This window comes from Sciurus vulgaris (assembly GCF_902686455.1).
Source record: "Sciurus vulgaris genome assembly, chromosome: 3".
NCBI lineage: Eukaryota > Metazoa > Chordata > Mammalia > Rodentia > Sciuridae > Sciurus > Sciurus vulgaris.
The window spans coordinates 71,354,259-71,375,893 of NC_136463.1; the positions used below are offsets into that span (position 1 = coordinate 71,354,259).

The 21,635-nt window shown below is 36.8% G+C and overlaps 1 protein-coding gene across 2 annotated transcripts in view; it reads left to right on the forward strand.

The window, feature by feature from the left end:
* Nucleotides 1-21,431, forward strand: part of PLEKHB2 (pleckstrin homology domain containing B2) — a 43,125-nt gene extending 21,694 nt beyond the window's left edge. For both annotated transcript variants that reach the window (XM_079130533.1, XM_079130534.1), the window contains exons 5-8: nt 400-439; nt 1,690-1,779; nt 14,016-14,124; nt 18,415-21,431. In XM_079130533.1, coding sequence (XP_078986659.1) covers nt 400-439; nt 1,690-1,779; nt 14,016-14,124; nt 18,415-18,551 — 376 coding nt within the window. In that variant the 3' untranslated portion in view covers nt 18,552-21,431. The remainder of the gene's footprint in view (nt 1-399; nt 440-1,689; nt 1,780-14,015; nt 14,125-18,414) is intronic.
* Nucleotides 21,432-21,635: the final 204 nt, after the last annotated feature.

Here is a 21,635-nt window from a genome sequence, read left to right on the forward strand (position 1 = left end):
GAATTGTCCTATATGAGTGGTTTGTATAAGGTTAATAAGGATGTTGATAAGAGCATTGTTTTTAATGACAAAAAATTGCTGACAGTCTATATTTACTCATTGTGTAACCTTTCACAAAATGAATAGATCTGTGTATGACATGAACTGACATGGATCAAATATTAAATAGACATTTTAATTGTCATATACCTACTGTAGATGTATTTGTAAAAAAGTACCATTTGTGTGTGTGTGTGTGTGTATTCCTAGTGTATGTCTTAAGTGAATTGATTGGGTCTTGGTGTAATACCTGAAGACCTATTCTTTAAGCCTTTTCAGGAATTCTGATCCTAGCCTGGATTTGAGAATCATTGAAATGTTGCATCACCTCAGATGAAATACCCTTTTTCTTTCCCACAGGGCCTGGAGATTTGCACTGCAAGATTCAAGAACAAACACAGTAAGTTACTGAAGGCAATTGACATAATTTTTTTTATATCATATGTCTTGTGTAACAAATTGGAAAATAGGTTGGGAAAGGAAATTGGGGAAGATAGGGTTTTCTTGCTCATCCAGCCATGAATGAAAGAGCAGGGCAGGATGCTTTTTGCTGATAATGATTGTGCTGGGTTGTGCCAAATGTTTGGGCAGGAGGAACTGTCTTCACATAGGCGTGTAAGTTCCAGTGTTGTTTTCTAGAAATGTTTGTATTTTTTAAACTTTGCAATACCTTGAATTCTGTTGTGGAAAAGGCTCAAAAAGAACGACATGATTTTTTTATGTATAGAATCTTAGCTTTGTGAAACCAAAGCATTTTGGGGACTTAAAATTGTCTGTAGCCCTGTTTCTGATCTCAGGAGGTCACAGAGGTAGTGAGCCCATTTGTAGAGCTAAGTAATGCCTCCTTTGTGTCTGTCATGGAGTTAAGGAAACGTGGCCTCTCTGGCCAGTGTTTTCATTCTTCAGATGTTATTTTATTTTTTTCTTTCTCTGTGTAGAAAGAAAAGAAAAAAGAATTTGGGAATGAAGGAAAAGAAAGTAAAGACTTAATAGCTAAGTGTCATTGTTTTTTCAAGACAGTTCTTTCTCCCAGGGTTACTCTGCCATTCCAATTACATTTTTTATTTTCCATGAAAGTCCTCTTTTTGGGTGACTTTTAGTATGAATCATATAGTTAGTGGCAAGATCTGAAGGTGATTCTTTGTATAGAATTTTTGAGATATGTGTGCTTGTGCATATGCATTCTGGGGATTAAACCCAGGGCCTTAAGCATGCTAGGCACCCACTCTTCCAAGTGAGCTACACCCCAGCCCTGTGTGGGTCTTTTTAAAGAGTTAACATTTTTTTCTTTTCCACTGGGGAGTAAAGAAGAATTTTTGTTTTAATGCAAAGACAGAATGTAGGATATGTCTCTGACTGCTGCATTTCAGACTGTGAACAGAAGGATTGTCAAATGGTGAGGTATCTTTTAAAAGGTGTTGGATAACAATGGTGCCTCTGCGACCTTCCTGTATAGTGAGAGGTATGTTCCTACTAGGAGTCAAACAAGGACCACCTTGCTCCTGAACTGAGATGACATCTTAATGAACGGTTGTATCTGTTGGATCAGCAGAAGTTTTTCTACTTTCCAGATAGCTGCAACTTTTTGTCCTGTAGTTTTTTATTTGCTAAATAAATGACACGGTCTTATCCCTGTCCTTTCTCGCACAGGCTTACGTTGGCTCAGCAGTCCTTTCTGAGGAGACAGTCGTGGCTGCTTCGCCCCCTCCATACGCAGCCTATGCTGCACCAACTCCTGAGGTAGGAGACTCGGGAGGTCTCCTCCTGAGCAGGAGACCATTCATATGCCAGAAACTTGGGATTGAACCCAGAGGTGCTTAACCATTGAGGGAAATCTCCAGTTCTTTTTATTTTTTATTTTGAGATAGGCTCTTGCTGTCTAACTTGCTAAGTTGCTTAGGGCCTCGCTTAATTGCCAAGGCTGGCTTTGAACATGCAGTCTTCCTGCTTCAGCCTCCAAAACCTCTGGGATTACAGGTGTGTGTCATTGTACCTGGCTTGGGTATATAATTTTTCGTTGTGTGAATTATACTTGCTTTTTTTCTTAAACTTAAAATTTTAAAATAATTGCAGATTCACAAGAAATTGTAAAGATAGTATAGATTCTTATGTAATTTTCAGCCATATTTTCTAGATGTTATGTGTGAAATAACATTGAAATCAGGAATTTGAAATTGGTACAGTGTTTATGTCCAATCCTTTGTTATTTTTACATGTAAGTAGATTTATGTGTAACTGCCATCTCAATCAAGACACAAAATTCTTCACAGTATACTTCTGGGGTGACATCCTTTTATAGTCACACCTTCCCCCCTTCCCTGACCTCTCTCAGCCACTGATTTATTCTCTATCTCTAGGATTTTGTCATTTCAACAATATTATATAAATGAAATCATACAGCATATAATCTTTTGAGTTTGATGTTTTTCATTCAACCTAGTGCCCTTGATCAAGATCCATCCATGCTTATGTATTATTTGTCTGTTCCATTGTATTGCTGTGTAGTATTCCATGGTGTGGATTGTTCACATTTTGTATTGTGTTACATTAACCTAGGGTGGGACATTTTGGTTGTTTCCAGTATTTGACTTTACCAGTGAAACTACCCCAAACACTTATGTACAAGTTGCTGCGCAAACAAGGTTTCTTTTCTCTGGGATAAATGCCCAAATGTGCAATTGCTGGGTCATATGCATGGCAAGTATATCTTTAATTAAAAAAATAAAAAAATCCTAACAGTTCTTTCTGGTGAATGCCATTTTTACGTTGTTACCAGTAATATCGAAGTGATTCATATTCTCTGATCTTTGGTAGCAATTGAAATTGTCATTTTTTATGTTAGCTGTTCTGATGTGTGTAGTGATGTCTCATTGTGGTTTTAATTTGCATTTTCTTAGTTGCAAGTGATGTTTAACATTTTTTCATTTGCTTATTTGCCATCTGTATATCTCTTAAGTGGAATGTTTCTTCCTGTCTTTTCCAGTTTTTCAAATGGTATTATTATTTTTAATGTTAAGTTTTAAGAGGGTTTATATATGTGTTCAAAATAAGAATCCTTTGTTAGATATGTGGTCTATAGCTTGTCTTTTTATCCTCTTACTGAGGCTTTCACAGAGGTTAATTTTGATGAATTCCAGTTCATCAGTTTTTCCTTTTCTGAATCATTCTTTTGTTGTCATGGCTAACCTTTTACCTAACCTATTTCCCTGTTTCCCAAGATTCCCTTGTGCTATTCTCTGTAAATTTTATTTTCTTAGATTTTACACTTTAAGCCTGTGATCCATTTTGAGTTTTTTCCTTACAATCTTTTTTGGTATTCTTTTATTAGAGCTTTATAGTTACACATAGTAGTTGGGTTCATCCCAACAAACTCATACATGCATGGAATTTAATTTCAGTTCATGATCCCCTCCCATTCCCTCTCATCCCCCTTCCCCTCTCCCATTCTCCTTCTTCTACTAGACCTTCTTTTGCTCTATTTATTTATGTTTATTTGGTTCTTTCTACCTATGCATAAAGGTGAAGTTCCCTGTGGTATATTTATATATGCACCTAACATGATTTTTTAAGAATTTGTTCTGCATTGCCTTCCTTTATCCATCCCTACATTCTACCTCTTGATATTCTATGTTATTGATCCCTTTATCTTTTTGTTGTCCTATCCCTCTCTCCCCCTTTCCTTTGTTTTACTCTAGCTTCCCCATATGAGAGAAAACATTCAACCTTTGAGTTTCTGAGTTTGACTTATTTCACTTAGCCTGATGTTCTCCATTTCCAGCCATTTACCAGCAGATACCATATTTTCACTCTTTTCTATGATTGAGTAGAACTCCATTGTATGTATGTACCACAATTTCTTAATCTGTTTATCTATTGACAGACATAGGGGTTGATTGCATAATTTAGCTATTGTGAATTGTGCTGCTATAAATACTGAGGTGGCTGTATCACTATAGTATGCCGATTTTACATCTTTGGGAAAATATCATGGAGTAGAGTGGCTGGATTATATGGTAGTTCTATTCCTAGTTTTTTAAGAAATCTCCATACTGCTTTCCAGAGTGGTTGTACTTGTCTGTAGTCCCACCGACAATGTGCAGGTGTAACTTTTTTTGCCATAATCTTGCCAGCATTTATTATTGTTCATATTCTTGATCATTGCCATTCTGACTCAAGTGAGATGAAATCTTAGTGTAGTTTTAATTTGCATTTCCCTGATTGCTAGAGATATTGAACATTTTTTTCATGTATTTGTTGGCCATTTGTGTTTCTTCATTTGAGAAGTTTCTGTTTAGTTCTTTTGGCCATTTATTATTGGGTTATTTGCTTATGTTAAGTTTTTTGAATTCTCTGTGTATTCTGGAGATTAATCCCCTCTTGGAGGAGCAGCTGACCAAGAAGTTCTCCCATTCGAATGTTCTCTCTTCACATTCTTAATCCTTTCCTTTGCTGTAGAGAAGCTTTTTAGTTTGGTGGCATCCCACTTACTGATTCTTGGTTTTATTTCTTGTGCTTTGGGGTCTTTTTGCCAGCATCTACATGATGGAGCATTAAGCCTATGTTTTCTTCTATTAGTTGTAAGATTTCTGATCTGATTCTTAAGTCTTTGATCCATTTTGATTTGCATTTTTTTTTTTTTTTTGTGGTGCTGGGGATTAGAACCCAGGGCCTTGTGCTTGCAAGGCAAGCACTCTACCAACTGAGCTAGATCCCCAGCCCTTGATTTGCATTTTGCTCAGGGTGAGAGATAGGGGTCTAATTTAATTTTTCTACATATAGCTATCCAGTTTTCCCAGCACCATTTGTTAGAAAGACTATATTTTCTCCAAAATATATTTTTGGCACTTCTGTCAAATATCAGATGGTATGTGGATTTGTCTCTTAGTCTTCTACTCTCTTCCATTGGTCTTCATGTCTATTTTAATGCTAATAGTATGCTGCTTTTGTTACTACAGCTCTGTAATATAATTTCAGATTAGGTATTGTGATGCCTCCTGCTTTGTTTTTCTTGTTTAGTATTGATCGCTTTAGCTATTCTGGGTCTCTTCCAAATGAATTTAAGAATTTTCTTTTCTAATTCTGTGAAGAATGTCATTGATATTTTGATGGGGATTGCATTCAATTTGGATATTGCTTTTGGTAGTATGACTATTTTGACAATATTAATTTTGCCTATCCAAGAACATGGGTTGTCATTTTATCTTCTAAGGTCTTCTTTAATTTCTTTCTGCAATGTTCAGTAATTTTCACTGTAAAGCTCTTTTACCTCCTTGCTTAGATTAATTCCTGAGTGTTTTTTTCCCCCATAGGTTAATTGTGAATGGGATAGTGTTCCTAATTTCTTCCTCAGATGAGTTACTGTTGAAGCATAGGAAAGCCATTAATTTATGGGTGTTGATCTTATATCCTGCAACTTCACTGAACTCATTTATAAGCTCTAGAAATCTTCTGGTGGAGTTTTTGGGTCTTCTAGATCTATAGGATCATATTGTTGGCAAATAGATAGTTTTTCGTTTTATATTTTGGTTTAGTTGTAGGTGGACAGAGTACCCTTATTTGATTTTTATGTGGTGCTGAGGATTGAAACCAGGGCCTCACGCATGCTAGGTAAGCGCTCTACCACTGAGCCACAACCCCAGTTCACAAGTTTGACTCTTCTTTTTCTATTCATATCCTTTTGATTTCCTTCTCTTGCCTGATTGTTCTAGCTAATGTTTTGATGACTATATTGAATAGTTTTAGTTTTTCTCTGTGTAGTGTGATGTTGACTTTGGGGTTGTCATAAATGGCCTTTAATGTTTAATGTTGAGGTAAGTTCCTTTGATCCCTTAGCTTTTCCAGTTCTTAACATGAATGGGTTCTAGATTTTATTAGAGGCCTTTTGGCATCTACTGAGATGATAATGTGTTTCTTGTCCTTAATTCTGTTTGAGTGGTGAATTACATTTATTGATTTGCATATGTTGAACCAACCTTGCATCCCTGGAATGAAACTCATGCGATCATAGTGTATGATCTTTTTTATATGTTTTTAATGTAGTTTGCTGATATTTTATTAAAGATTTTTGCATTAATGCTCATTAGGGATATTGGTCTATAGTTTTCCTTCATGTTATCTTTGTTTGGTTTTGGTATCATGATTACAGTGGCTGCATAGAATGTACTTGTAGTGTTCCCTCCCTTTCAATTTCATGGAATAATTTGAGAAAGACTGGTGTTCTTCTGTAAAGGTGTGATAGAACTCAGCTATGATTCCATCTGGTCCTAGCCTTTTCTTTTTTGGAAAGCTTGTAATTGCTGTTTCAATTACATTACTTGATATTGGTCTGTTTAGGTTTTCTCTATCTTCCTGATTCAGTTTGGGTAGGTCATATATGTCTAAAACTTTATCAATGTTTTTCAGAGTTTCTAGTTTATTGGAGTATACATTTTCAAAGTAGGTTCTGATAATCTTCTGTATTTCAAAAGGGTCTGTGGTAATAGCTTCTCTTTCATCTCTGATTTGTTGATTTGGGTTTTCTTTCTTTTGGTTAGTTTGGCTAAGGGTTTGTTGATCTTAGTTATCTTTTCAAACAATCAACTCTCTCTTGCATTGATTCTGTATATTGTCTTTTTGTCAATTTCATTGATTATGGCTCTAATCTTAGTTATTTCCTGTCTTCTGGTTTTGGCTTTAGTTTGTTGTTGTTCTTCTAAGGCCTTGAAGTGAAGCATGTTTATTTGGGATCTCTCTAATTTTTTAATGTAAGCACTCAAGGCTATCAAGGCTATTAATTTTCCTTGTAGAATTGCTTTAATACTGTCCCAGAGATTTTGATTTGTTGTATCTCTGTTCTTCATTTCTAAGAATTTCTTGATTTTTTTTTCTCATTGCTCCCTTGATCCTTTCTTCATTTAAGAGAGTATTGTTCAATTTCCATGTATATGTGGTTTCTGTTACTTTTCTTTCTATTGATTTCTAGTTTCCTTTCATTATAATCTGATAGGATATGTGGGATTTTTTTTTTGTCTTTGCTAAGATTTCCTTTGTGGTCTCAAATATAGTCTCTTTCAGAAAAAGTTCCATACACTGTCAAGAAGAAGGTAAAATTTAGCTGTTTGGGGTTGGCATATTCTGTAGATATCCATTAGGTCCATTTCATTTGTAGTATTACTTAGGTTGGCGATATCTTTATTGACTTTATGTTTTGATGACCTGTCTGTAGTTGATAAGGGTGTGTTCAAATCACCCAGTATTATTGTGTTGGGGTCTAGCTGATACTTAAAGTCATGGAGTATTTTTTTTTTTTCTCAATGTAATTTGGTATGTTGACATCAGGGTCATAGATGTTTACTATCATTATATCTTCATATTGGATTGTTTCCTTTACCAGGATGTAGTGGCCTTCTTTGTCTCTTCTGATTAATTTTTGCTTGAAATGTGCTTTGTCAGATATGAGAATAACTACTCTTGCTTGTTTTGGTGTTCCATGTACGTTGATATATTCTTTCATCTTTTTACTTTCATCCTGTAGACATCTTCCCCCAACCCGCCCCTTGGTTCCAGGGATTGAACCCAGGGGTGCTTAACCACTGAGCTACATTCCTGACCCTTTTTATTTTTTATTTTGAGATAGGGTTTTCCTAAGTCCTTAGGGCCTTGCTGAATTTTTGAGGATGGTCTCAAGCTTGTGATCCTTCTACTTCAGCCTTCTGAGTTGCTGAGCTTACAGACATGTACCACCATGCCTGTCTCTGTGAATGTCTTTGCTTATGAGTCTCTTGTAAACAGCATGTAGTTTGATCTTGTTTTTGATCTATTCTGCTAACCTGTATCTGTTAAGTGAGGAGTTGAGACCATTAGCATTCACTTTTAGTGGTTCCGTGGCATAATGGTGAGCACTCTGGACTCTGAATCCAGCATTCACTTTTAGTATGAATATGTGTTTGTGGTTTTCTGCCATTTTGTTTTTTTGCTGTATTTTATCCTGTCTTGATTCTCATTTAGTGAATCATTCTTCTGTTGAACTTCCTCTGTTGGTGAGCTTTGGGAATTGTTTTGCATTCCTCTGTGTACAGTTCATCTTTGAGTATTAGTTGTACTGCTGGCTTGGTGTTCATGAATTCTTTTAGTTTATTTTTATCATGGGAGTTTTTATTTTCCCTCACATTTGAAACTGAGTTTTGCTGGGTATAGTAACCTTGGTTGGCTATTGTTTTGCTTTAAGTCCTCCTTGATTTTAGGGTCTGAATCAAGAAATCAGAAGTGAGCCTTATTGGTTTGCCTCTAAACGTGACTTGATGTTTCTCTCTTGCAGCTTTAATGTTCTTTCCTTATTTTCTGTGTTAGGCAATTTTATTATGATATATCTTGGAGCTTCTCACTTGAATAGGTCTATTTGGGGTCCTACAAGCCTCTTATATGTTTGTATCTTTAGTTTTTATCTCCATATTCTCTATTATCCCAATGTTTCTCAGGTTTAGTCTTTTAATATTGGGTTCTTATATGTTTTAGTCATGTTCTGTAATTTTTTTTTCTCTTTATTACATTATGTGTATTCAAGATCATATACCCTCTCCTGAAGACCTGAAAAGTTTCTGGGATTTTGTCCATATCACTATCAATGGGATCCTTTGTTGGGGGATTGTGGATTTTGAAGGGAGATTTGTTTGCCTGCTTTCTCCTCTACTTTTTGTTTGTGTGTCCTTTTGTGCATAATCTTACTTGTTCTGGGATTTTGGTATATGAGTAGGGGCAGGACCTGGAATTCCTCTCTGATTGTTCCTCATTGGGTCTTTCTTGTTGGTTAGGGCTTTTGTCTCTTAATTTTTGTTAAGGCGTATGTTTTTCTAGGTTCTCAATTCTGTTTTCTTGAACTACATGTTTATCCTCCTGTTATATTACACATTCTAACTATTGTAACTATATACAGTAATGAGTATTGATATTGAGTGGACTGATTATTGCTCATCCCCCTTTGTTCTTCCTTTTTAAAATTATTTTAGCTATTATTGTTCCATTATTTTTCCATATAAAGTAAGTAGAATCAGTTTATGTCTACTATAAAATCTTACAAAACTTTTGACAGAAATTGCTTTTAAACATGCATATATCGTTTGTATGGAGAGAAAATAATATCTTTTACTGTGTTGAGTCTCCCAGTCCATGAACATAGACTGCCTCTATTTACATTCTCTGATTTTTTTTTCACCTGTACTTTGTAGTTTTCAGCATAACAATCTTGTTTTGTTAGATTTATAACTATTTCTTCTTTTTTGAGTGGCCATATATAGTATTGTATTTTTAATTTTTGTTTTCCCATGTTTATTGTTAGTATATAGAATATAGTTGAATTGTGTATGTTGATATTATAGTATGTAAATTTACTAAACACATTATTTTTTATATAGATTATTTGGGATGATACTTCATAGACAATTATGTCATCTGTAAATAAGGAGAGATTTATGTGTTATCTTCTACTCTGCATGACCTCTATTTCCTTTTCTTGCCTTACTGCCTTGATTAGAACTTCCAATATGATGTTGAATAATAGTGGCAAGACAGGACATATTGCTTTATTCCTGCTTTCTGGGGGAATGGTTAACTTTTAAGTATGTACTCATTTAGTATGAATTTAGATTTGATTCAATAATTAGTATTGTATTTAAAAAGTATTTAATTCAATTTTAAGTATGCCTTCATTAATATTTAATATATCCATATAGTATGATGTTAGCTGGAGAACTTTTGTGGTTTCTTTTTCTTTTTCTTTTCTTTTGAGGTACTAGGGCATTCTGCCACTGAACTATATCCTTGACCCTTTTAAAATAAATTATTTTGAGACAGGGTTTCACTGGTTGTGTAGACTGACCTTGAACTTGCTATTCTCCTGCCTCAGCCTCCTGAATTGCTGGGATTACAGAAGTGTGTATCTGTACCCAGCTGTGTGTGTATATATATATATCTATCAGAGTTGAGGAAGTTTACTCTGTTATAGTTTTCTGAGAGTTTTTATCATGAATGGGTGTTAGATGTTGTTAAATACTTTTCACACATCAGTTGATAGAATATTCTTTTCTTTTAGCCTGCTCATATAAGGGATCACATTAATTTTCAAATACTGAAGCAGATTTCATTTTCTGGAATAAATCCCACTGTGTCGTGGTGTTAGTTTATTTATTTTTGCAGATTTCTCTTTGCTAATGTTTTCTTTTTTTTTTTGAGGATTGTTGGCATCTGCATTAATGATGGATATTGATTTATAGTTTGTGTTTTACTTTCTTTTATTTGGGTAATATTAACTTTAATAGAACAAATCATATAGTTACCTGCTCTTCTGTTTTTTGGAAGAAATTGTGTAGAATTGGTTTGCATTTTTCTTTGAACATTTGGTGGAAATCTCCATTGAAGCTATTTGGATCTGGAGACTTTGGGGAGAGATTTTAAGTTACAGATTTTATTAATGATTATAGGACTAGTCAAATTTTCTGTTTCATATAGAGTAGGTTATAGTAGTGTATACTTTTAATACAAGTCGTCTAATGTGTTAAGTTCTTCATAGTATTTTCTTACCCTTGTGATGTCTACAGGGTCTACAGTGACATATCTTCCATTTAATTAACTTCTTTTCTTTCTTTCTTATTTATTTATTTATTTATTTATTTATTTATTTATTTATTTATTTATTTATTTATTTATTTATTTAGTGGTGTTGGGGATTGAACTCAGGACCTTGTACATGCCAGGCAAGTGCTCTACTACTGAGCCACTACCCCAGCTGTGTTTCATTCACTTCTGATATTATTTATGTGCCCTTCCTTGTTAGTTTGCTTAGAGGTTTATTAGTTTTACTGATCTCTTCAAAGAGTCAGCTTTTTGTTGTATTCACTTTCCTTTCTTCCATTTCATTGATTCTGCTCTTTTCTTTTGTTTCCTTCCTTCTGCTTTCTCCCTGGCATCATCTTTAGTTTTTAAAAGTTTGACTTTGATGTGTATTGATGTGGATTTCTTTGGGCATGTTTGGTGTTTGTTCACCTTCTTGAATGCAAAGGTTTATGCTTTGGGCTAAATTTGGGAAATTTTTTAAGCCATTACTTCTTGAATATTTTTTAGCCTCTTCCTTTCTCCTCCCCCTCTGGGATGCTGATGACATGAGTGTTAGATCTGATGATAAGTCACATGTGTTTCAGAGACTCTGTTTATTTTTATTTTATACTTTAATCTATTTTTTCTCTCTGTGTTCTAATTGGGTAATGTCAATACTTTGGATTCATGTTTACTGGTTCCCGATTCTTTCTCTTCTGTTGTTGAGCCCATTCATTGAATTAGTTATATTGGTTTATTATATTTTTTAGTTCTACTGTCCCATGTACATATATGAATACACATTGAATCTCACCATTGTGTACATCCACAAGAAATTAATTAAAAAAAAAATAACTATGGATAAGTGGCAGAAAGACCAGTAGAGTAGAGGGAGGGGAGCAGGGGGTGGAGGGAGGCAGGGAAGGAGAGGTACTGGTAATTCACTTAGAGCAAGATATATTCCATGCTTTTGTAAATTATTTCAAAATGGATTCTTCTGTCATGTATAACTAAAAAGAACCAATAAAATAAAATTTTTAGTTTTAAAATTTTCATTTGGTTATTTTTTTATATTTTGATATATAAAAATTTGAACACATCCTTATATGTCCCTTATAGATTTTCAGATTTGGGGGAGAGTTTCTATTTTTTCATTTATTTCAAGTGTGTTCATAATTGCCTATTGAAATATTTTCATGGTTGCTGTTCTAAATCCTTTCCAGACTAGCCTGCTCAAGTCCTTGGTTTCATGCCCTAGCACCACATAAAAAAAAATGGCCTTCCAGGTAATGCTAATTTTTTTTTTTTTTTTTGTGGTGCTCAAGATTGAACCTAGAGCCTCTTGCACGCTAAGCAGGTGTTACCAATGAGCTACACTCCAGCCCTAATTCAGATATCTTTTGTCATCTTAGTGTTGGCATCTGTTGCCTTTGCCTTTTCTCATTCTTGATATCTTGATGATCCTTGGTATGAATGAGTGTTTTTTTTTTTTTTTTTTTTTTTTTTTTAAGTACTCGAGATTTAGCCCAGGGATGCTTTACCAGTGAGCCATCCCTAGCCTTTTTTCTTTTAAGACAGATTCTCACTGAGTTGCTCAGGACCTCACTAAATTGGATAACAATTTGCTGAGGCTATTCTTGAACTTAGAATCCTCCTGCCTGAGCCTCCTGACATTTTAAGTATTGTAAGACTCTGAATCCTATTTAAATTTTGTATTTTTGTGTTCCTCCCGACATGTGGAATGGAAGTCTAGAGTGTCCACTGACCCTCAGTTGATACCCAGGGTACTGAGATTCATGTCAGTGCAGGAGAATTGGAGTTTGGTTTCTCACTGGGTGTCCTCTCTGAGCACTCTTACTGGGAAGGGAAGGGGCTCCCCCACTACTGCATAGCCTCTACTGATAGATGCCATAATTGCCACTGAGTTAAGCTCTCTCCCCACTATGCTGATCTCATCCCAGTGGGATGGGGAGGTATACCTTGTTTGTTTTGGGCAGGGGTGGAAGTTCTGGCTCTCTATGTGGTGTTTACTGACATGGTGGGAATACCTTATAATCTGGTAGGGATAAAATGCTCAGCTCCCCACTCTACCTTCTCTGATAGTACTCTAAGGGGTCAGGGAATGCTTTTATAGCCTGCCAAGAATGGGAGTCTCTATATTTGACCTTCGATGGTGGAAATAGGGTTGGGGTTTGAGATTTTTCTGTGGCATTTGCCTAGAGTAGAGAAGCAATCATCTTAAAAATGTTCCTTCTTGCTAGGGTGCCCCTTTTCTTCTTAGCTTAGAGCAAGCAGGGTTTTATTCAGGCCTTTTTTGTCTATGTTTATTGACATTTCCAGGTTGCTGTCTACTCTGTTATCCAGATGGGTTGTGTGAGGCAAGAAGGAAACCCAGGGGACTTGCCATATGTCCTCCCTCAGCTCCTGAGAGTCTTAGCCAGTTTTCCACCTTCTTTCCACCATTCAGAGTCTACTTGTATAAAATGTACAGAGATTTTAAGTGTATTTAGCAGGAGGAATGGGCAAAGAACACCTGTCATCCAGAAGTAGAAGTTCTTTCTCTTGCCTTTTTAAGTTAATGGATTTAGATCTACAAACAGCTCCTTCTTCTCTCTTGTATCAGAGCACTGGTCACATCAGGACAATAATTGTCTATAAACTTGTCAGCTTCCCTCTCACCTGTGAGCTTATAAAGAAGGTTGGCCTTTTGTCTCTGTGTTTCTTGGCACATTCATGGTTCATTGGCTCAGTCATCAGAGGTGGGTCCCAGTGCCTGTTTCTGGCAATGTCCTTTCCTAGGAGTATGTGGCTGGAAAACTGTAGTCACCTGTTCTGTTCCAAGACTTCAGGCATTCTTATCCTCCAAACTGGAAGGAATGACTGGGATTAGGCTGGGGATTCTGCGTCTTGGTTGGTCTCAGCTGAGGAATACAAGTTTTAAATAAATCTCATTATTACTTAGGCCAACCAGATCATTTTACAGATGAACAAAACAAGGTCCAGAGTGATTAGGTGAATTACTAAAGGTCAGGTTAGGTACAGTAGAATTGTAATCAGTCTCTTAAAAGTCCAGTTCTATTTTTGTTGTATTTTTCTGCCATTTTCACTTATAGCCTGAAAATGATTATTTATTTTTATTTTTTAGTAATCTTTTTTTTTTTTTTTTTTTTTTTTTTTGTGGTGCTGGGATTTGAACCCAGGGCCTTGTACTTGACAGGCAAGCATTCTATGAACTATACCCCCAGCCCATTTTTTAGTAATCTGAAGCAAAAACAAGGTATAACAATATTATCTCATGTTTTCTTTCTTTTTTTAAGCTGACCTAATATTGACTACAGCCTAAAGACCTAATTTGAATATATTACTAGGGGTTTCAAGATTGTATTTCTAATAGCTCTATTTCTTTTCAGCAAGCATATGGCTATGGTCCATATGGTGGTGCATACCCAGCAGGAACTCAGGTTGTCTATGCTGCCAATGGCCAGGCGTATGCTGTACCCTACCAGTACCCATATGCAGGTAACTCTCCACTCCTTTTTACTTTCATTTAGTGGGTAGATGTATAAGAATTTCTATTTCTCAGCTTAGGGTTAAGTGAACTACATTTTGTGCTAGATCAAATCACTCTGATACTGAACTTTGTGTGTGTTTTTTAAATAAGCCTTTTGTGTTTTCACACTGCTTTACCAAGCTAGAGTAATCTTGATTTTTAGGACTACACTATTGTATATAGACTAGTTCCCAAGAATAGAATTTGTATTTATTGGGCATCACTTATATCAAGAAGCAATCAAAGAAAGAGGCCCATTTTAAGAGGTGGGAGGTGACCTTTCACCTATTTTTTTTTTTTTTTCCCCTTCTGGTAACATCCTTGGACACTTGGTACTACTGAGATAATGTTACATTTCACAGGGAAGTAGAGGCCTGGAAAGCATTTCTACTTACTCTGGGCTTTGAATATAGTTTTTTCTGTTCTTTGCTTCACATGAAACAAATTGTAGATGTTAAATAACTGGGCTTTTGTGGCTATCATCAAGTCCTGGGTCTCCCTGGCAAGGGAATCTTGCAGAGTTGGAGGTATGAGGGGACTTTGTGGAGCTGTGTGGGGCTAGAGCTACCTTGAAGGCCTTGGAGGGCAAAGCTCTTAACCAAGGGATTAATGAGCAAGGTCACACGAGGTTAATCAGGACAGGTTACAATGTGCACATCACATTGACACACAGGGGCACACAGTGGTGTTTGGTAGATGAGTCAGCCTAGAGCTCCAGAGAGATAGGGATGATAAGCGTCTACAAAAGAGGAGCTAACCATGGGCTATGAGCAAAACTAGTACATTGTCTTAACACAGAGGCAGTGTAATGGGGAGCTGCCACCACAAGGGTGTGAACACTGATACTGGTGTCCAGGGGAGCTAAGGAGGTCCAGGCCACTCTTAGATGTGTGTCCTCATAGGAACTGGTGATTACTCTGACTTCTGGTGGATTTAGCATATAATAAAGAGGAAGGTTTTGTTTTGTTTTGTTTTGTTTGGTACTGGTGATCGAACCAGGGCACTTTACCACTGAGCCACATCCTCAGCCCTTTTTAAAAAAAATTTATTTAGAGACAGGGTCTTGCTGAGTTGCTTAGGGCCTCTTTAAGTTGCTGAGCCTGGCTTTGAACTCTCAATCTTCCTGCCTCATCCTCCCAAGCTGCTCTGTGTGCTACTGTCCCCAACAGAAAGGTTTTGAGAATAGAAATACAAAAAGCTCATTTTACCCCTCTTTGCTTGAAAACTGATGCAGATTCACCCAACAAGTGTGGAAGATTGGACTTGATTGACTTTTTTTTAAATATCAAGTTAAAAACTAGTAAAATAGTAATTATGACATTAAATATTTGTCCATCATCTTGTGATCCTAGCACACTTACTTTTGACTTTCCCCATATAAATATGTCATCCTTGTAATTATAGATTGCCTTTTCTATTTCTGTTCTGAATTTTAAATTTTAGGTATTGTTCAGAGTGCTGCATAATCCTCATATATTTTTAGTGATTGTATATTGGGTAATAGATTATTACTTAAACTTTCCAGTTTTGACTTTTTTTCTCCCTTTTTAAATTTTGCTGTGTAAATAATGCTTTGAATGTCTTTAAACATCTTTATTTTTATTCATATGTCTTAGAATACATTTCTATATATTAAATTAATGTGTCAAGGGGCATAGGCTTCTGTTTCTTTCATTAACATTAAAAATCATGAACCAGGCATGGTAGGGCATGCCTGTAATCCCAGAGACTTGGAATGCTGAGGTGAGAGGATCACAAGTTTGAGGCCAGCCTCAGCAATTTAACAACACCCTTGATAACTTAGTGAGACCCTTTCTTAAAATGAAAAGGGCTGGGGATGTAGCTTGTGTAAAAAGCATTTCTGGGTTCAACCCTCAGGTGCCCCCCTATGCTGCCCAAAAACAACTTGAATTATTTTGAGGGAAATTCCAGACTTCTTATCCTTTCAGGCATATTACAATGCATCTTGAGAGTTTTACCAAGTTGATTCTCAGAGTAATTTACCAATTTATAATGACACTAACAGTTAATGACATACTGGTTTCTCTATAGTCCTGTAAAGATAAATTATTGTTAATGCTCTAAAAGTTTTGAAACAAAAGTTTGGAAACAACATCTGCTTCTTCCTCATTGGCATTTTGACCATTTATTTTATACTTAATTATGTTAGGTAATTACAAATAAGTACCATTTGGAACTTTCCATCAGCTCACTCTGATAAGGATGTGGCTTGCTGTAGGAGCTAGAGATAAGCAGGAGGTATGAGAATGGTCTCCTTTTCCTGCAGTGAGGGGAGCCGTCAGTGTGACCTGTGGTGGGGGGATCAGTTCATATTTTCCAGGAGATCTTTTTGTAAGGTCAGCTTACAAGTTCTGTGTATTACATTCTGCTATCTGGAATAGTGTAATCAGACATTTTAAATTTTATTTACCGGTGTTGAAATTTAAATTTTGCATTAAAAAATCACTCACTTTTTTGTTTGTTTGCAGTGCTGGGGATTGAACCTAAGACCTTTCACATGCTAGGCAAGCACTCTTCCATTGAGCTATATCCCCAGTCCCCTTTCCCAATTATTTGAATTTTATTTTGAGACTACAATGCCCAGACTGACCCTCAGCTTGGTGATCCTACTGCCTCTTCTGCTTCCCAAATAGCTGGAATTACAGGAGTGCCTGGAAAAATCATTCCCTTGTAATGCTGTTACTTGTACTTGATTAGCCCTTAGATTTAAGATGGTTTCATTCTTGTACTCTGTGACTTTTTTTTTTTTTTTTTTTTTTTTTTTTAAGAAAGATAATCTTTATTTCTGGTTAGCAAAAAAATTTTTTTTAATTGTAAACAAATGGGATACATTTTGAATCTCTGTCCATGGAGTAAAGGCATACCATTCGTGTAATCATAAATTTACACAGGCAATGTTGTTTGATTCATTCTGCCATTTTTCCCCCTTTCCCCCCTCCCCACCCACTTCTCTTTTCCCTCTATACAGTCCTTCCTTCCTCCATTCTTGCCCCCCGCAACCCTAACCCTAAACCTAACCCTAACCCTAACACTAACCCCTCCCACCCCCCATTATATATCATCATCCGCTTATCAGCGAGATCATTCATCCTTTGGTTTTTCGAACTCTGTGGCTTTGATTTCTCTCTCTTACCATCCTCTAGCATTTTAGGCTTTAGTGGTTATGAGTGTGTTCTGTGGTCAGATTGCCTGGGTTTGCATACCCTTACTGCCCTTAAACTCTGTGTACCTCAGTTTGCCCATGTGTAAACTGGGGATGATAATGTACTGACAGGATCACTGTGAGGATTGTGTCAGTGCATGTGAATTCATGTAATGCTGTAAATGCGTAAGCTGGTGAGTGCTTGGAAATATTAGCCTTTGTTATCAATGCTGGTTCTCCTTCTGTTCTTTTGTTCTTCATCTACATGTTGATATTACTAATGGATTAGTTTCTAGACCTCCTGGGGTTGAACTGTTAAAGGAGTAGGGGATCAAGGAGGAAAGTTAACCCTATTAGTATGTGAGCAGTATGAAAGCAAATTAGTTACTAGGCAGTGATACAGCTGTGAAGCATAGAAGGGAACAAATAATAAATTTGCACTTGTAAATTTTAATCATATAAATTAAATAGTAAATTTGTTAAAGGTCTGCTTGTTTAGAAATTTGCACCTCTATCATAAATATTTATTTTTTCTCATGTAATTTAATCTCATAGAGATATGATTAAAAATAAAGAGCAAGTTATATTAGCAGATTCAAGGTTTAATTTAAAAACTGGTTTACATGAATACTAAGAAGCTTATTCACTTTTAAAAGGGCTTTTCCCTTTTGGGCCCTCCATGGGAGTTCTTGGCTCTCCCATTGTCTGCAGGGAGACAGTGTGTTTCCATACTTGCCCCATTTATCTGTCATGGCGTGGAGGACTGAGTTGGAAATGAGAGCTAGGAATCTGCAACTTTATCATGGCTCTGCTCTTTGTGGGATTAGAACTTTGTCCCTGGTCAGCTGAGATCTTGATTTTTCTCTCAGTGGTGTCTGAGGGATGAAGGTGTCCTCCTTGGCAGGCCATGTGCTGGACCTGAGGTAGGGGAAGGCTGGGATGAATTGCACTCACCTGCCCCCACCTCTCCAGAGGAATGTGTCACGTCTGGTGACAGGGAAATGAGCTGATCGGTCAGGGAGAAGACATAGTGCTCACATTCAAGTGAGCCATCCCAAACCACTCTTCAAAGGTCTGTTTTTCCTTCTTTTTTTAGGACTTTATGGACAACAGCCTGCCAACCAAGTCATCATTCGTGAACGGTATCGAGACAATGACAGTGACCTTGCACTAGGCATGCTGGCTGGAGCGGCTACAGGAATGGCCTTAGGGTCTCTGTTCTGGGTCTTCTAGAATCTTCACGATCTTAATGTGCATAGCTTCTGATAATCCTGTGTGCAATAATATGATTTGCAGGGCATTTCTGTTTGTGACAAATGTTTTTAATAATAGTTTTAATAGTTCTTTTGGAAGTAGTGACCTAATAATTGTAACTAATCTGCAAAAGAACCACAGAGAGGGGTTTGAACTGTGTTGTTTGGCTAAACACACTGGGGGCTCTGGCTCATTCTAAGACTTTCCTTATGGAACTCTTGGAATACCTTATTTGAACATACCTGTCTTGAAAGGCATTTTCTTTCCACATTTAGGTGTAGTGCTGAAAGGACAATTTATTTTCATGTTGTACAATAATACAGTGATGAATGGGTGAGTGGTGTGGCAAGAGAAACTGCAGCTTCTTTTGGTTTGACCTTAAATTTTCAAACCTCAGATCAGAACTGGCTGCATGTTACCTTAAGAGTCGTGGACTGGTAAGCTGCCAAAGGCAGTGGTATGAGATTAGCCCCACAACCTGCCCTCTGGGGCTCTGTGGGCCCCCAGTGAGATTGACTGCTCAGGATGACAGGGATACTGCCCCTTTAAAAATGATGCTTCAGAAATCTGCCTACTGCTATAGCTGCTTATAAAATCCTGTTATTCCTATATGTTTTTTGTAGTAATATTTAGAAAACATCCTACATTATGAATTAATTTGAGCCTCAGTGTTTTAAGGCTTTATCTTTAAAACTTGAAGAAGATAGAACAGTAACAAGTGTATGGAGCTAAATTATTCAGATATATATTTTAAGTGTCTGCTTTAGGTATATTTATTGCCCACTAAGCCTACTTATAACCTATTTTTCTATTTGTTGAGAAAGTAATACTAAAAGAATGGTAAGGAAAATGGAGGAAGAGCCATAGTTAGAGTATTCATTCTTGCTTTAGGCCTTCTGGGGATCACACTGTGTGCGGAACACTCTTTTCCATACTCTGAAGGCCTGTCCTTTGGAGGAGTAGGGCACTGTGACTGTTCACCAAGTGCTGGGATGAACTGTGGCTGGGAAAAACTTGAGTTGTAATTGAGAAATGGGGCCTAGAGACCAAGGGACCTGCTCAAGATAGCAGTCACCCTGGCCAGGACCTTAACCTTGATTTTGTTCCTGACCCACTCATTGTAGAGAAGCTGAAAACATTTAATTTTGAGCCTCCAAATGTGTGAAGGTCCAGAAAACCCACAGTCCTCTCTGTCAAATACTTGTATTTCCCACATTATGAAATATATATTTAAAATGTTTATATTTTCTGTTACTTCATGTCTTAAAAGCTGCTGTTTATTCTAATTTTCTGTCCTGTATGCTTTAGTGAATTTTCATTAAGGTGGGTCAGCACAGTAAAGTCCCTGCCCAACACTTCAAATGGTCCCGTTTTTTAAAATACACTCCAGGAAGCACAAATTCTGTTGTGATTGTGCTGGTCACATACATGGCTCTCTTGTTTCACTGCTCAGCTGGCTCCATCTCTTCACCTATTCAGGTCTTCGAATAGATCTCCATGTAAACCAGATGCCAAGTAGACTTAGTAGTGCCAACAGTCTGTTTTTCTAGCTATTCCTAGGGGACTTGTTGACATGGGAGTATCTGTTTCTAGCTGAAAGGAAGTGCACTTGTCTTTGTGTGTAGACATGATATGTGACAACATGGTGTTGATGAAGTGTTCTAACAGGTAATGTTGACTATATCCTATGTCATAAGAATGGCTTTTGTTTGGATTATAATCATTATTAAGGCTGTATGCTTTATTTATACAATATTAAAATCGGTTTTTAATGTTGCATTGGGGTGTTGATTTTGAACTTGGAGATATTGGATAACAGGAATTCCTGGAACTAGACAGTATTGCATTATGCCACTGAAACGCTCTTGAAGCAAACAGAGTATGTCGTGTGACCCTTGGCTGCCTTGGCTAAAGAGGGCGAGGTGTGGACCAAAGTTTGGGCATCCATGTGACTCCCTCTCCCTAATCCCTGCCTCTGAGGAGGCCAATCTCCTTTGTCAGCCATAATTGAGACTAGTAATTCCCTGTCACTAATGACTTGATTCTGATAGGAAATGTGTACTGGGTGTTCAGATCTTTTTTTCTTGGCCCCAACTCCTGTAGATGCTACCCTTTTGAGAGCTTCAGTTTCTCAAACATATCCTTTATGTACAGTGCTAAGTCAAGAAGTTGGAAAGAACTTCTTGTTCAGGTTAAGTAAGCATTTTACTTCCTTGTGTTCTTTGATTTGTTTATGTTAGATTTTTTGAGATGGGGTCTCACTATGTTGCCCAGAATGACCTTGAACTCATAATCCTTCTGCCTTAGCCTCCCAAGTAGCTGTGATTATAGGCATGTGGCACACCTTGCTCCATGTGTACTTTTAAATAATGATTCATGCCTGGAAGAAGTTGGCTGTTGATACTGTACATTGCTGATCTGATTGTTCTGTTAGCTTTGGTCTTGGAATTTCTTGAGTAAACTTTGGGCCTTGGACAGGAAAGTGAAAGGGAAGATCTGTGGTTAGTGTCTCAGGTCATCATTCATGAAAAAGCCAGACTTTTGTCTATGCTAGGTTGTTCAAGACCCAGAGTAGCCATCTGGATTTTAAGAAGCACCTGCAGTTGAGACACAGTGATCCAAATTTATTTTCCACATTAGTTTTTGATCATGTATGATCTTTCTTTTTCTTTCCCTTTGTAACCAGAAGGCACAGAATACAGTTCTGTTTTTCTCCTTGATTTGATCTTTTTTTGTGGTTGCTTCTGGATCGCTAGTGTTTTTTTGTGTCTATAAAACCTATTTTCCCCTATATATGCAAATTGTATGTTTATAAGTGAAAGTGTTAAAATATTAAATGATCATTAACCTTTAAAAGCACGTTTCATTGTGACTTCTTTTTTTTTTGCAGAGACACATCATCAGCTTTTTCTATTGTCATGGACAATAAGAATGACATTTATTCAGGATCTACTGAGTGCTAGGGAATATTCTGTCACATCAGAAAAAATAACTAACAGAATTCTTAGAGTAAGTCTGTAAGGGAGATATTATCCAAGTTATACTCAATGAGGCTGAAGTTCA